This window comes from Pantherophis guttatus, chromosome 9, assembly GCF_059756535.1.
Source record: "Pantherophis guttatus breed Tessera chromosome 9, ASM5975653v1, whole genome shotgun sequence".
Lineage (NCBI taxonomy): Eukaryota > Metazoa > Chordata > Lepidosauria > Squamata > Colubridae > Pantherophis > Pantherophis guttatus.
The window spans coordinates 7,595,728-7,611,164 of record NC_142071.1 but is presented as its reverse complement, the minus strand read 5'-3'; the positions used below and the strand labels follow the sequence as shown (position 1 = coordinate 7,611,164).

General features: G+C 43.7%; 1 protein-coding gene across 1 annotated transcript in view; it reads left to right on the top strand.

Annotated features, from left to right (window-relative positions):
* The window catches only part of STC1 (stanniocalcin 1), a 30,841-nt gene extending 19,486 nt beyond the window's left edge, over positions 1-11,355 (top strand). The window contains exon 4 of the mRNA XM_060684881.2: positions 10,206-11,355. Within this exon, the coding sequence (XP_060540864.2) occupies positions 10,206-10,476 (271 nt within the window). The 3' untranslated portion in view covers positions 10,477-11,355. The remainder of the gene's footprint in view (positions 1-10,205) is intronic.
* The last annotated feature ends 4,082 nt before the right edge of the window (positions 11,356-15,437 follow it).

The window sequence follows — 15,437 nt, the reverse complement described above, 5'->3', positions numbered from 1 at the left end:
CTTCACAGCAGCTTATGTTCTAAGCATGAATTACTTGGGGATTTTCAGAGAATCATAGAATGAGAGAATTTAAATGGTAACCTTAGAAAGAAACTAAGAGAGCCAACTGCCGAGGGATGAAATTCAGGCCTAGGTTTAATCTCGGTCAAATTGGAAAAGGCTGCCGTGTGAACTCCCCAGAGAAAGCACCCCAGGCAAGGTGCAGCAGTTCTGTTGTTTGGGAATTCTTGGTTTGGTAGTCCTGACTTATAAGAGGGGTAGAGATTTAGACAGCTTTGGACTGGCTGGCTGAAGGGGTATGAAAAAAGGTTAAGAGAGTGTCAGGAATTGTGTCATCAAAGCTTTGCCCTTTTTTCTGTGTGCCACATACGAAAAAGCAGTGAGACTTCAGTCCAGTGGTGGGTTCCTCCCAGTTCGGTCCGGTTCGGCCGAGCCGGTAGCGGTGACGATATGACGTCACCGAACCGGTTCTCTCCCTCTCCCCCTCACCCCCCCACGTTATTCTTACCTTTTATTTGGTCCCACCCCCAATCTATTGCTGCCTCCTGAGTCCCAGCTGATGACTAGAGGGAAAAAAACTGTTTAAACTCTTGCCGCGGGGCTTCAAAGGGCCGCCCTACAGCTGATCAGTGTTAAAAGCAAACAAATGAGTCGGGTCGTAAGTGCGAGGACTGGTCGTAAGTCCGAGGACCTTCCAGAAATGACTCTGACCAGCTAGCCACGCCCACCTAGTCACATGACCTCCAAGCCACACCCACAAAATAAGCCACGCCCACAGAACCGGTAGTAAAAAAATGTAGAACCCACCCCTGCTTCAGTCACACGATCGCTGACATTATATTGATTTTTATGACCCCCCCTTATGAGTGGCTTATGAAAATAGTGTGACTGCTGTGTACCACAAAACAAAACACAAAGATTTGACTTGTTCTATTTTTCCTGAAGACATTATTGAAAGAATGGCTGCCTCACAGTCACAGGGTGTTTCTTAAAATGTGTGGGGTTTGATGTTTGTTCTGTTTTGTTTTATTTTAATTTTTTTTTTTGAGTGACTGAAATAAAAGGCTAATACTAAGCTAGAAATAAACCCAACAGGATTTCCTAGTTGACACTTCCCACACCCCTTCCAAAGAAACTAAGAATGGCTACGTTGGTGATAGAGTCGAGCAGGATGTCATTAAAGAGTCAGCACATCTTCCTCTGGTTTAGCCTGAAGTGACATTTGTGATACAGGAAGCAACGTTTAAGCTCCGTATATTTTTTTTATATTTTTATATTTTTTATTTTTATTTATTTTTATATGCTGCCCTTCTCCGGACACTCAGGGCGGCTTACAATACGTTAAGCAATAGCCTTCATACTTTTGTATATTTTATACAAAGTCAGCTTATTGCCCCCACAAACCGGGTCCTCATTTTACCCACCTTAGAAAGGATGGAAGGCTGAGTCGACCTTGAGCCTGGTGAGAATTGAACTCGCAGTAATTGCAGGCAGCTGGATGTTAAATGCTGCCTTAGTAGGAGTCATTAGCCTCCTACGCCACTCAGGCTCCTATTGATATAAATATCAATATTTATCCACTCTTTCAGGATAAATATTGATATTTATCCTGAAAGACTGCCATTCTCAAGACAGTATTTTTTTTAAAAAACAACAAAACAGAAACACCAAAAGATAAATCTCTACACTTGGATGGTGTGAATGGTGGCTTTTCTGAATTGAAATCCTACAGCCAAGACGAAGCTCCCTTCATGACCCAGAAGTGTAGACTAGATATAGGAAATGGTCAGACTGTATGAGGTCAGACTATTCAGGAAATTTGAATTGGGTAAATCCGCAGTGAAGCAAAAGGATTTTCCACTCATCCCCGAGGGAAGGGAAAATCAGATTCTGGATTCTCCATGTCCTTTCATGTCTCCGTTGGGAAGATTATTGGAACTGACAGCTTTCAGAGAGGGCGAAACTAGAAGTGAATGATTCAGATGGCATAGAACTGAGTCCCACTTACGGACAAGGATTTTCAGCTTTACTGTCCATTTATTGTACGATGAACGGTTGAGGGAGCTAGGTCAGTGGTGAAATCCTCCGTGGATCGCCACCAGTTCGCTGCCAGCGCATGTGCCAAAAGAAGACTTCAATAGGTAAGTAGAACAGTGAGGGGGGAACAGCTGTGCCGCGTGATTTAGCTTCGCTAGAAAGTAAGATTTCCTGCTTTCTAGCGAATATAAACTGCGCGGCACAGCTGATCATCGGAAATACCGGTTCAGACGAACCAATAGCTTTTTTTAACTACCGATTTGCCCGAACCGGTAGCATTTCACCCCTGAGCTAGGTACCGTATTTTTCGGAGTATAAGACACACCTTTTTGCCCCCTAAAAGGGGGTGAAAATTTAGGTGCGTCTTATACACCAAATGTAGCCCCGCCCATCCACTGATCCCCACCCTTTGGCCTCTGCCTCGCAGCAGTTACCTCCTTGCAAGCAAACAGCAAGAAAAAACATCTCCTTTCAGCTTCAGCACAGCCTAATTAGCACAAGTTGTTTGGATCGGCCTCCCGACTCTCAGCTGATTTCCTCTCAGCTGTTTTGCGCAGAGCTCTGCTACTTGCTGCAAAGAGGTAAATTGCTGGAGCAGATTTTTTTTCCCTTGTGCTAATCAAGCTATGCTGAAAACGAAAATAAAAGTAAAGTAGGCTGTTGGCTGTTTGCTGCAACAAGGCAAAATTGCTCAGAGGCAGAGGGGGAGATTTCTTTTTCTTCTTTTCCTTATCAAAAAAAGTTAGGTGCGTCTTATACTCCAGTGCGTCTTATACTCCGAAAATACGGTATATTTAGCCTGTCGTCAAGAAGGATTGGGGGGGGCATAACTGTCTTCCACCACTCGAGGGGCTATCACAGAGAAAGAGGGGATTGACTTATTCTAAAAAGCACTAGAGGACCTGACAAGAAGAGCCGAGGTGGCGCAGTGGTTAGAGTGCAGTACTGCAGCTACTTCAGCTGACTGTTAGTTCAGCAGATCAGCGGATCAAATCTCACCGGCTCAAGGTTGACTCAGCCTTCCATCCTTCCAAGGTGGGTAAAATGAGGACCCAGATTGTTAGGGGGCAATATGCTATTTAGTATACTGTCTTCGGTGTAAGCTGCCCAGAGTCCTCGGAGAGTGGGCAGCATAGAAATATGACTAATAAAAATAAAATAAAATAGTGAGAACAATTAATCAATGGAATAGCTTGTCTCCTGGAGGTTTCATTGGAGGTTTTCAAAAACAGACTGAACAACCATTTGACCGGGATGTTATCAAATCTCCTATCTTGAGCAGAGGGTTGGACTAGAAGACTGCCAGCCCTATGATTCCCACGTTCTATATGTTCTATGTTCTCTCCTTCAATTTGGGTAGGGAGCTAAAGAGCTTTTTTTTTTTCTATTTTTAAAAATGCAGCATGAAGCCTATTTTAGGCTATAGCACTATTTCCAAAATAGCAAGAATATTTGAAATTTCTTGATTAGGTTGCTTAATAGAATATCCTGCCTCTCCTCCAAAGAGCTGAGGTAATTCCCTTTTGCTTTATCCTCCAAACAGCAACCCTGTGAGGTAAATTGAACCAAGAGAGAGTGAATGGCCAAGGCATTCGGTAATTTTCCATGGTGAAGGGAGGGCTGTTGGTTTGTTCATTCATTTATTCTTTCCATTTATATCCCAGTGTAATCCATAATAATACTACTACTACTAATAATAATAATATTACTACATAATAATATAATATAACATAATATTACATAATAATATTGCAAAATCTCCATTTCCACCCCACTCCAGGGGAAGGATACTGCAAAATCCCCATTCCCTCCCCACTCCTTTGAAGCCCTGCGGCAAGAGTTTAAACAGTTTTTTTCCTTCTAGCTGATCAGCTGGGACTCAGGAAGCAGAAATAGATTGGGGGTGGGGCCAAATAAAAGGTAAGATAAGGGGGGGCGGTGGGCAGCGGGCGGGGGGGCAGAACCAGTTCGGTGACATCATATCGTCACCGCTACCGGCTCGGCAGAATCGGTCCGAACCAGGAGGAACCCACCACTGCCGCAATCACAACGTGGATGACTGAGGATCTCCGTAGACACACCCTGATTATCTGCTGTAAAGTCAGACTTGACTCTTCACAGCCCCAGTCCTCAACAATCATTCATTTAGTGACCATTCAAAGTTAACAACAGCACTGAGAAAGTAACTAATGGTCCCTTTCCATACTTACAAATGTTGTAGCATCTCCATGGACGCATGATCAGATTTCGGATACTTGACAATTCTTTCATATTTATGACCGTTGCAATGTCCCGTGGTTATGTGATCCCCTTTTGCGACCCGGGAAAGCCGGTTTCGCTTAACAACCGTGTCACTAACTTAACAACTGCAGTGATTCTGTTAACAACAGTGGCAAGAAAGGTCATAAAATGGGGCGAAATTCACTTAACAACGCTCTCGCTTGGCAGCAGAAATGTTGGCCTCAATTGTGGTCCTAAGTCGAGGATTGTCTGTAATGATCTGTCCAAACTTGGTCTTTCAGTAGTGCCCCCATAGCCACTGTAACTGAGTCCTCCCTCCCATTTTGCCCTCCTCTTTCCAGGACGAGAGAGAAGAAGGAGAAAACAATATAAATTATTATTATCAGTCCTTTATATCTTTCGTATTTGTTTAGCCCTCTTGAGCGCTCAGAGAATTTGCCTACGGCTATGATCTAAATTTAGATCTCCTTTTTCTCCAAGATTTCAATTCCATTTTATCCCCATGGCACTCGGTGTGCTTTCCTGGCCAAGAATGGATTTGAAGTGTAAGTCCACCATAATGATTACAACACACTGGCTCTCCTGCGTTTCCTCTATTACTTCAGAGGAATTGAAAGAGGGAGATTTTGTGGCTGAGGCCAAGCAATTTCCTAAGCCTTAGCTCCATCTCTTAAACGCTATGCCATTTCAAGTTAATTGACTCCGGATGAGTAAAATCTGGAAGTCTTTTGTTGCCCTTAGGTTAAAATGACACAGAGAGCATTCTTGACTTGACCAATTTAATAAAGGCCGCTGGTGCTTCTTTTGCTAGTCCCGAAGTGAAACTGCAAAGGGGATGCGAATCTAGTGGGATTTAAACCTGCCTCCCTTGGCTTTTCTCATCTGCCCTTCGAAAATTGACATGTGCGGCACTAAAACAGGTTCTTAGCCCCTGCTTGCGCAAATTTCCTTTCTGTAAATGAAAATATGACTTGCATGTCTGGAGCGGTTATTATAGGGCTGGAAAAAATATTTCAGATTTTTAAGACGCCAGTGTCTGGATCATTGGAGGAGCTGACTCCCCGAGGCAGCCTCTGAGGCAAATCTATGGGAACAATGCACGAGATTAGCCTTCCTCATGTTGCTATGCCATTCTGATGTGACTTCAGGCAGTTGCTGGGTGGGAAAAGGGCCTCTCCTTGATTAAAAGCTCTTTCTTGGTCACAGAAGGGGCTGCACAGCTGCAGTGCAGGTTGAGATGGATTTTTTTAAAAAAAATGATGCCATTGGTTAGCTCAGGAGATGCTGTGTTCTGGTCAGACACCTCGGTGGTGCAGCGGACTAAAGTGCTGTTAAGTGCTAGCATTTAGCTGCCGGCTGCCTGCAATTAGTGCAAGTTCGAATCTCACCAGGCTCAAGGTTGACTCAGCCTTCCATCCTTTCGAGGTAGGTAAATTGAGGACCCGGATTGTGGGGGCTGTCAAGTTTCGAGATCGTCTCAAATAAATTGCATTTCAAACGAAGTCTTTGAAGAAAAACTCCTATTTATTAAGCACGACATTCTAACCCGACTCCAAACGAAGCCAACACTGACGTCCAGCCCCAAAACCCTCCCTTTCCGTTCCCCACTCCCCTGCACTCATTGGCCATCTTCCAAGTCATTCTATCCCTAATCTACTCCAGCTCAAAGAAATTTCCCCCCTCCCATCCCATCTTCTAGGGGATATTATCTCCAGGGAAAATAAGTAGGTGAAAAGTCAAACGTCCCTTTCCAGACGCCTTCGCTTCTCCTTCTTATGTCAGCACTAGAGTAAATGCAGCTTGAAGTGCTGACATCGGCAATAAGCCAACTTTGTATAGAACAACACCGCTTTGGGGGGGGGCGAAAGCCCTAATAAGCAGGTATATACAAAAAAGTATGCAGGCTTTTGCTATAATGCATTGTAAGCCGCCCTGAGTCTACGGAGAAGGGCAGCATATAAATTGGACTAAATAATAATAATAATAATAATAATAATAATAATAATAATAATAATAGACTTGACCTGATAAGTTGGCAGAGAGAGGGGCACTTTGATGTGATTTAATTGTGCTTTTTAATGGACAAATGTGGAGGTCCCATTTGTTGTGGCAGCAGATTTGGACAGTGAGGAGGTTGGGGAGGAATGTGGGCCAGTCCTGGAATCTGGGGAAGGCTCAGACAAGTCAGAGGCAGAGAGGGGCCAAGGCCATCTGGCACTTCTTTGCTGCCTCTGGAGTCTCCGGAGTCTGACATCAGCGAGGCAGAAGAACAGTGTGAGCCTGTTCCCAGTGTGCGCAAGTGCAGAGCTGCCAGGAGACAGGAACAATTAGGGAAACAGGGTTGACTTGGGCGTAAGGCTTGGAGATGATTGGCCCCTCCCATAAGACATAAAAGAGAAGTGAATGGGACGTGAGCTTTTGCAGGAAGCAATTCATCTGGCCGATTCAAGAGATGAAAATTCTGTTTGTGACTCTGTGCCAAGTTTGGCCTTGCCCTGCGTCTGGCAATTAGCTCTTTGGCAGTGTTCCACGTGAGATAGGTGGGTGTTGATAACCTTCCTCTGAAAGACTGTTTATCAAGCCTTGCGGACTGTAAATGAAAGTAATTTACATCTGTATGAATTAAAGAGGTTTGCCGGGACTAAGTTTGTGCTGTTTAATTTCTAAGGAAGCCTAGGTCAGAATACCATTAGAAGACCCAAAGGTGCTTTCTTTGCCAAAGTCAACTGGGCTTTCTTGTGTGGCTTGAAGACATTTCACTTCTCATCCAAGAAGCTTCTTCAGTCCTGTCTGAATAATGGAGAATGGAAGGATTTATGTTCCTTGCAGTCATCTTGCAGAAATCCTTCCATTCTCCACCATTCAGTCAGAACTTAAAACTTCTTGGATGAAAAGTGAAATGTCTTCAAGCAAAACAAGAAAGTCCAGTTGCCTTTGGAAAGAAAAGCACCTTTGGGACAACCATCACCTGGATGATGGAGAATCTCCGTAGACATTTCCCAATAGTAGAGAATATCTGTAGCTCAGGGTTGAACTGCGGAGCCCTTAGTGCTCTCTGAGCTTAGTTCTTTGCTTGCAGATGGTTCATTATCCAACTAGATAACATCATCTGTGCAAACAACCAAGTTCAAAGAACACCAAGGACTGCACAAATGTGGCGTCCTATTACAATTACACCAATGCATTTCCACTTCAGGCATCTTAACATTGTTCTCTGATGTCTACCTAGGCTTTTACTGTATTTAAATTGTGGTTTTAGCGTCATCAAATAGAAAGGGTAGAAGATACTTTGAAGACCATCTAGTTCAACCTCCTACCCAGGGTACATATCCATTACAATAGCATCCCCAAAGTATGAGCCGAGGTGGCACAGTGGTTAGAGTGCAGTACTGCAGCTACTTCAGCTGCTAGTTCAGCAGATCAGTGGATCAAATCTCACCGGCTCAAGGTTGACTCAGCCTTCCATCCTTCCGAGGTGGGTAGAATGAGGACCTAGATTGTTGGGGGCAATATGCTATTTAGTATATTGTCTTTGGTGTAAGCCGCCCAGAGTCCTCGGAGAGTGGGCGGCATAGAAATATGAATAATAAAATAAAAATAAATAAATAAATAAAGTTGGCTATGCAGTCCCTGCTGAAACACCTCCAAAAACAGATTGTTTCATTGTCCAACCGTTCTTATCATTAGGAAATCTTTCCTGGCATCAAAATCACTTCCTTGTAATTTGACCTACCCAAAGTGAATGGAATTAAATGGATTGAAATGGTAATACCACTTGACTGCAGTATCCAAATACTGATTTGATTTGCAAATGCTGATTTGAAGCACAGTGAACACATTTCTAGAATAAATGAAATGGGCCCATTTTGGCTTTCTCTGGTACTCTGCTCTCATAGGACCAATGACAACTGATGGGTGGAGAATATTCACCAGGTTAGCAGCAGAAGTTCAGCTCCAGAAGTTCACACCTTCATAAGCTGATGTAGGAAGAAATATCCTTCTGGGTTCAGCTCCAAGTGGTGAAAAAGACACTGGAAACATGGAGACTGCTTGGAAAGATAGTTTAATGGTGGACAGGATCACATGGTTTGAGTTCCTGAACAGAAAAGGGCAGATACAGCGACTCTCCGGGTTTTATGCCCTCTCTGGCTTTGAACTTCCTGGGGCCCAGAAAGAGTATCCTGATTGGTTGTCAGACTTCCAGGGGGTGGGGGTCTTAGCTAGCCCTGCTGGCTGATATAATCTTCCCAGGTGCCATGTGATGAGTTTCTGTCCTATAGATGGGTCCCATTGTCTTGCAGATGAGGTCCATTGACAAAGATTGAGTTTCTGCCTCTGGCCCATTAACAAAAGGGTGGGGGCAGGAAGGTGGGAGCTGCTTTGTCTTTAAAACATGCTTCTCCATTTCTCATCCAGGGAAACATAATATTCTGCCTTTTTAATATTTCCCAAAATATTTCATTCTTCTAGGAAAGGGGTGGGTGCTAACTTCCTACACTGACAAAGGACAAATAGAAGGGGGGGGGGGAACGGAAGAGAAGTAGCAGCAGTGATCATCCCAGGAAAGCAGAATATGGGATCATTTTAGATCCTAGCATACACTTAGATCCTGACATAAGAGTTGGGAACGAAGGGTTGTTTTTAAAAGCTAGGCAGAAAATGCAGGCTTTGCGTAAAGATTTAAATGGAAAAAAAAGAACTTCATGTTGCACTTTTGTGAAGCAATGCTGAGCAGATGGGTAGGTGGAAGAAACGACTCTTGAGTGAGCAGGCAACATCTTAGTTTGATTGAGAAGTTAGCATAGCACCAGGAGGTTGATCTGCCAAAGGCGAAATATACGGTGGTGTTGAGAATCTGGCTTGGCTGATGGATGGGTTTTATTTCCAGAAAGATTGTCTCCCAAGCAATCTAGCATAAAACCATACAGGGCAGCCTGGCTGGCAAAAATTGCTCTGCCCTCCACAAACTTCCATCTACTACCTTCTCGCCATCATCTACTCCTGGAAGGAGTCAGCCTTACCATAGGTGTAAGGTGGCAAATCATGGGCAGATGCTCATGAATAGCAGCCCAAGGGGTTCAGGAGAGCTGTGTAAGTTTACGGTAACCAAAATTTCGCAGATGTTAATGAAACCTTTTGCCGTTTCATAAAAGGTGCTACCAAATCGATCATTTTTGGAGGAGCTGCTAGGAGCTTCGTCTGTTTCCTTCTGCTGCCTATTGAGAGAGCTGACCCTATCATGGGCCATGGTTAAGGTGTATTGTCACCAAAGATTGCATTTGGGCTGTGCAAAAGAGGTTGAGTATTCTAAAGCCACAAACCACCTTCATCTCCATCTCTAAATATCAGCTGAGTTGATCAGCTGAGCCACGCGATCATCAGAAGCTTTTTTTTTTTTTTTTACTTTTAAAAGCATTTTTTCGGCCAAAGAGGTTGTAGAAAAAATGCTTTTAAAAGTTTTTTTAAAAAAAGCTTCTGATGAGGTAGGCGGGGTAAGTGAGCGGCGACCGGGCTGGGGACCAGTTCGGGGGCATGGCCAGCCAATGTTATTACCGGTTCTCCGAACTACTACAAATTTTTACTACCAGTTCTTGCAAACCGGGAGCAACCCATCACTGCTCCAAGTGGCCTCAATGACTCTCTAAAAGGATGCAAATGCCCAGCTGTCTGCAAGGAGTATAAATCCTTCCATTCCCCACCATCCACTCAGAGCTGAAGAAGCTTCTTGGATGAGAAGCAAAATGTCTTCAAAGAAAAAAACCAGAAAGTCCAGTTGCCTTTTTGAAAAAGCACCTCTGGGACAAACATTGCTGGATGATTGAGAATCTCCATAGTCGTTCTGAATACTGGCTTCTGAATGCTATGAACTCTGTTGAGTTCTTTGGGACAATCTTATGGAAGACTAACTAATATTGTCTTTATTACAGGTATTACAGCAAACTTGTGAGAAGTTTGCTGGAATGTGGGGAAGAAACAGTCGGGACCATTAAAGACAGTTTGATGGCTAAAATTGGACCAGACATGGCAAGCCTCTTTCATCTCCTGCAGACAGATCGCTGCGGCCAGATTCATCCGAGAGCAGACTTCAATCGGAGACGCATCGCAGAACCTCAAAAGTTAAAAATCTATTTGAGGAATCTCCGGGGGGAGGGACCTTCACCGGCCCACGTGAAGCGTGATTCTTCAGAAAGTGTGTAAATGTGCCACGGAATGAGTAGAGAATCCCAGTTGTACCAAACTAAGAAATTGCTCTTTTTTATTTTTTTCTTTTGCATTCACAATACACCAGAAATGTACTGTAACTGACTTTCTAAGGACATTGAGCCAATCTATACATTCAAACAAACAAATGAAAAGGACATGGCATTGTTTTCCTGGGACTGTACCACTTAAAGCAAGGGTCTCCAAACTTGGCAACTTGTAAGACTTCTGGACTTCAATTCTGGGAATTGACTTCAATTCTGGGAATTGAAGTCCAGAAGTCTTAAAGTTGCCAAGTTTGGAGACTCCTGACTTAAAAGTTGAGGTGGGGAAAACCGCCTATTTAAAGCTTAATGTTGCAAATGTGCTCATGCTTAAATAGTTCTTTCAACAGTCTAAAATACTTCATGAGGACCTCCTTTAATTGGGAAAGAATAGAAAGAATCTACTTCTTCTCCTCTGCCATTAATCATAATATATTCTGAAGTGGTACAGTCAGGAATAATTGGTTCTCCATGTTTTTTATGGAAGTATAGATTGGTCCCTAGTCATCGGCTATAGAGTTTTTACTTCTCATCCCCCCCCCGGTCCCGCTTCACCCTTCAAACAAACTGTATGAAAATAGAATTCTGGTTAGGACTGTATCAAAGCTCCATTTCATCATGGAAGGTAGATCTCTTGATCTGCCCCCAACAGGTCAAATGAATATAAGCTTTTCTTGAAAGTGACTGTAAGAGCACTTCAGCAGACACCAAACTTTCCTTGTACTGTAGCTCAAACGACTTGACAGTCGGATAGCATAGATATAGTTCTGCTTATCCTAAGGGGAAGACAAGAATGGGGGAGTCTAAAACAAAACAAAAGAAGAAATAAAAAGATGTATTCTGCAGGTCTCATTGGACCATGGATACGAATGGTACTGTTTCATAGGCAAATTCTAGACTCTGAATCTCAGTGCTGCAAGGTTTAATTTTTTTCACTTTTGAGAGTTCCTGAGATGACTGTTTTTAATCAACATTAACCTCTTCCGGGGTGGGCTTTAAAAATTTTAGCAAGGGGTTCTCTGCCCGGTTGCTGGGTGGGCATGGCCATGGTGGGCTTGGCCTAATCGGCCTCCTGCACCATGGTAGGAAGGTGTTTTTGCCCTCTCCGGGCTCCGGAGGCTTTCCTCGAGCCTCCGGGAGGGCGAAAACAGCCTCCCCATGCTCTAGAGGCCCTCTGGAGGCCGGAAACTGGCCCATTTCCAACCTTTCTGAATTTCCGATAGGCCCGTTTTTCGCCCTTCCCAAGCCTCCGCGCACTTACCTGCATCCAAAACGGGCTGCGTGGGGACTCCTGGGTGGGGCGGGGTGGCTAGGGCCAGTCAGGAGTGGGATTTGGGGGTTCTCCGAACTGCACAGAATCTTAGCTAGAGGTTCTTCCGAACCCGCGTGAACCCCCAGCAGCCCACTCCTGACCTCTTCAAATTCTGACCATAAAAAAGGATCTTACAGCAAATGAGCAGTTCATCTTGGATCACTTGGAATGTTGTCCCAGCCTTTCCAATTAAGTGAAGAAACGAAATGTTTTTGCTAGCCTGAGAACTGACCCAACAAACGGCTAAGTCTTGAACTTTTCTAACAACTAGATCCTCCCCTTCAAGTCTTCCTTAAAAAAAAGGCAATTTGCCAAAGATTAGATATTTATCTTTTATTTTTTTTCTTATACTACCCTGCAATGTCTAGAGGTTGTAAGCAGGTGGGGTAAGATGACACTATAAAGTAATGTCCAAGTTGTTGTTCTGGGACCTTGATACACCAACAACTTGTATGAAATGTGCTGCTGTCTTTGCATTGCGAGAGTTTCACTTCCTGTGGACAATTCCTCCCCACTTTCCATTTTAACATACGGCAAGAGCTTAGCCCTAGAATTGTCAATAGTGCCATGACAAATGATGCTTAAAATCCGTCTTCCTCATCCCACTGTTCTCCTGATGTGTTAATCCAGGGGTGTCAAACTCGCGGCATCACGGCGGCGTCACGTGATGTATTGGGACTTTTTCCCCCTTCGCTAAACCAGGCGGGGACGGGGCCAGCTACGCGACGCATCCAGCCTGCAGAGCCACGAGTTTGACACCCCTGTGTTAATCTATGGGTCCCATCACTCTCCAGCAGCATGCTTGCTCTAGAGTGATTGTAGACATATTCCAACACATCATAAGAATACCGGGTGGGAGAAGATGGTCTAGAACCTTGGCCTAGTTCTCACCGGGATGGTGAAATTGTCTTGGACTGCACGTCTTGAGGCTGTAAATTGAGAACCTTGTGATGGGAATGTGGCATGATCAGAACAAAGTGTTTGCATGTAGAAATTGGCATGTGTAGGGGTAGGGTTGGTGACATCTCAGTGGACATACTATCTTGCTAGAAGAAAGTCTTATATGTTATTTGGACAGAATGGCAGTTCTTTTATTTTAAGAGTAGCCTCTTACAGTTTGAAGTGGAAGGTCCTCACTAGAGCAGGGGTCTCCAACCTTGGCAACTTTATGACTTGTGGACTTCAACTCCCAGAACCCCTGAACTAGAGGACTCTTGCATGGTAATGGACAGAAGGGCTTAAGGCATGTCTATATTTTCTTGAGATGCTAATACCTCTTGCATGGTCTCTAAAAGAGCAGAAAAAACCATCCAACTTACCATTACTTTTCCCGGGTCACTTTAAGGAATCTGGTGACCACTATCTTAAGAATAGAGCCTTGAGCCTTACTCTCTTGAAAGAAACTGAACAAATTGTGTATTAGGGAAAAGTTCCAGGGACATTTGGAGTTGTTGAAATGATATCCAATAGCTTTGCAACTCATCGTTCCACTTGATAACTTTGTAATGATTTCTGGACAACTTTATTTCTAGAAGAACACCACCTCTGTTGGAAAGCATCAGTACAAAAGTATGACTCGATTCTTAAGGCACTATACCAGGGGTCTCCAACCTTGGCAACTTTAAGACTTGTGGACTTCAACTCCCAGAGTTCCTCAGCCAGTTGGCTGAGGAACTCTGGGAGTTGAAGTCCACAAGTCTTAAAGTTGCCAAGGTTGGAGACCCCTGCACTATACTGTTAAATTACTTTGCTTAGGAACGCCACTTGAATCAAGAGAAAGGGTTAGACAAAGAAAATTACTTTGGTTATTGTCAGATGCCATATCCTAACCCAGGGCTCAGCAATCCACAGCTCTGGAGCTGTATGTGGCTCTTTCATCCCTCTGCTGTGGCTCCTTGTCGCCGATCAGCTCCACAATTGATAGGGCTTTCGGTTAGGACAGGTAGAGGAAAAAGGATGCTGTGCTAGGAGGAGACTATGGTGGGGTAACCAGACTTCCAGTCAGCTCCAGAATTGAATGGGAGGCTTGCGTTAGGACCTTTGTGGCTCTTTGAGTGTTTAAGGTTGCTGACCCCTGTCCTAACCCCTGCCTACATTAAAGCGAGATTCTTGGGCGCTGCTTTAAAAAAAAAATACCTTCACCAAACTGAACTATACGTGACGTGCCTACACATAGCTTAGCGATCTAGTGAGGGCTTGCCTTAACTCTCAATGCATTGGGTTGGAGCAAGGTTAAGTAGTTCAACTCAGGTCACTTCCCAGATTCGCAGTCAGGTTGGTGGTTAAATCTCAAAGGGGGGGGACCAAATTCAGCTAATTTAGTCGGTTGTGAACCCATTGATTTTGCAATCTTTGAAATGTCAAAGTTAATGTCCCACTGAAACAGCCTTTCAGATAAATCATAAAACTCAGGGTCAGGATCAACTTAATCGTTTAAGAGGACAGATTGGCAAAGTAGGTTTGATGGATTCTCCTGAGGTATCTTTTCTCTTTCCTTGCAAATTTTGATGGGCAAAAGCACCACATTTCTGAAGCTGCCTGGGCCCTGCCAGCTTGTTTTGTGTTTTTTTGCACTGCTTCAGCAGGGAACGTAGAGAATTTTTATTGGAAGATTTTGTAGGACTCTGGCAATATGCCTGACTATGCTGGATGCCGAAAATTAATCTTGGAGAAATTGATCCTGGAAAATATATATATATTTGCTCCTGAAAATATATATATTTTGCTCCTGGATATATATATATATCCTGGATATATATATATATATATATCCCTTCTGCTGGGGCACTTCTCTCTGATTCTCCAGTTTGAAAAGAGGTATTTTTAGGAGCAGCTTGAATTGAAAAGCTTTGCTGCTGCTCCCCAGAGAAATTACGCTTTCCTAATGCACTGGCTTCGAAACTTTGCTGGAAGGATTGAAACGGGCACTTTACCTATTGCACTTTCCAAATCGGAATAAATCTTGTTCATCGTGTGTGAAGTTCATCTTCTTAATGAGAAATCTTTTGGACCGCCGTCAGGTTCCGCAGAGATTTGATCCATGTTACATTCCAAATTTGCAGGGTCATCCACCAGAGGAAAAGAGTCAAAAGATGATAGCGTTAAAAGAGGTGCATCCACCTCTTATCTCTTTCTTTTGCTGCCCTCTCTGTGGACACCCCCCCTCACCCTGCAAACCTCTCCAGTAAAGGAAGTGGCAACCACAGGTGACCATTACCTTACTGTAGAGAAGCAAATAATCACAATGAATATACTGAAAAAATATATGCTTCTCATGGAAAAACTATTTAAAAAGCAATAGAATGTTTACCACGACGCCTTTAAGCATTAACTTGCTGCTAAAAATACATTTCTCACCCCGAAGGCAGTACTTCAGCCTTTGCTGTCTTCATTTAAATGCATGTAGCCTGAGAAAAATGTGGTTATAGAATTATGAGCAGCAAAGGAAGAAGGGAAGAATTGCCAGGAGCAAGATTTTTATTATGCAGTCTAGGTGTGATGCTGTGGAATAGAAACTTAACGCTTTTCAGGTAAATTCAATTCTCCTTTGCTTGTTTCAGGAGTGTGTCTTTTCAACAATGCTTTAAAATGAAGGTTGATTG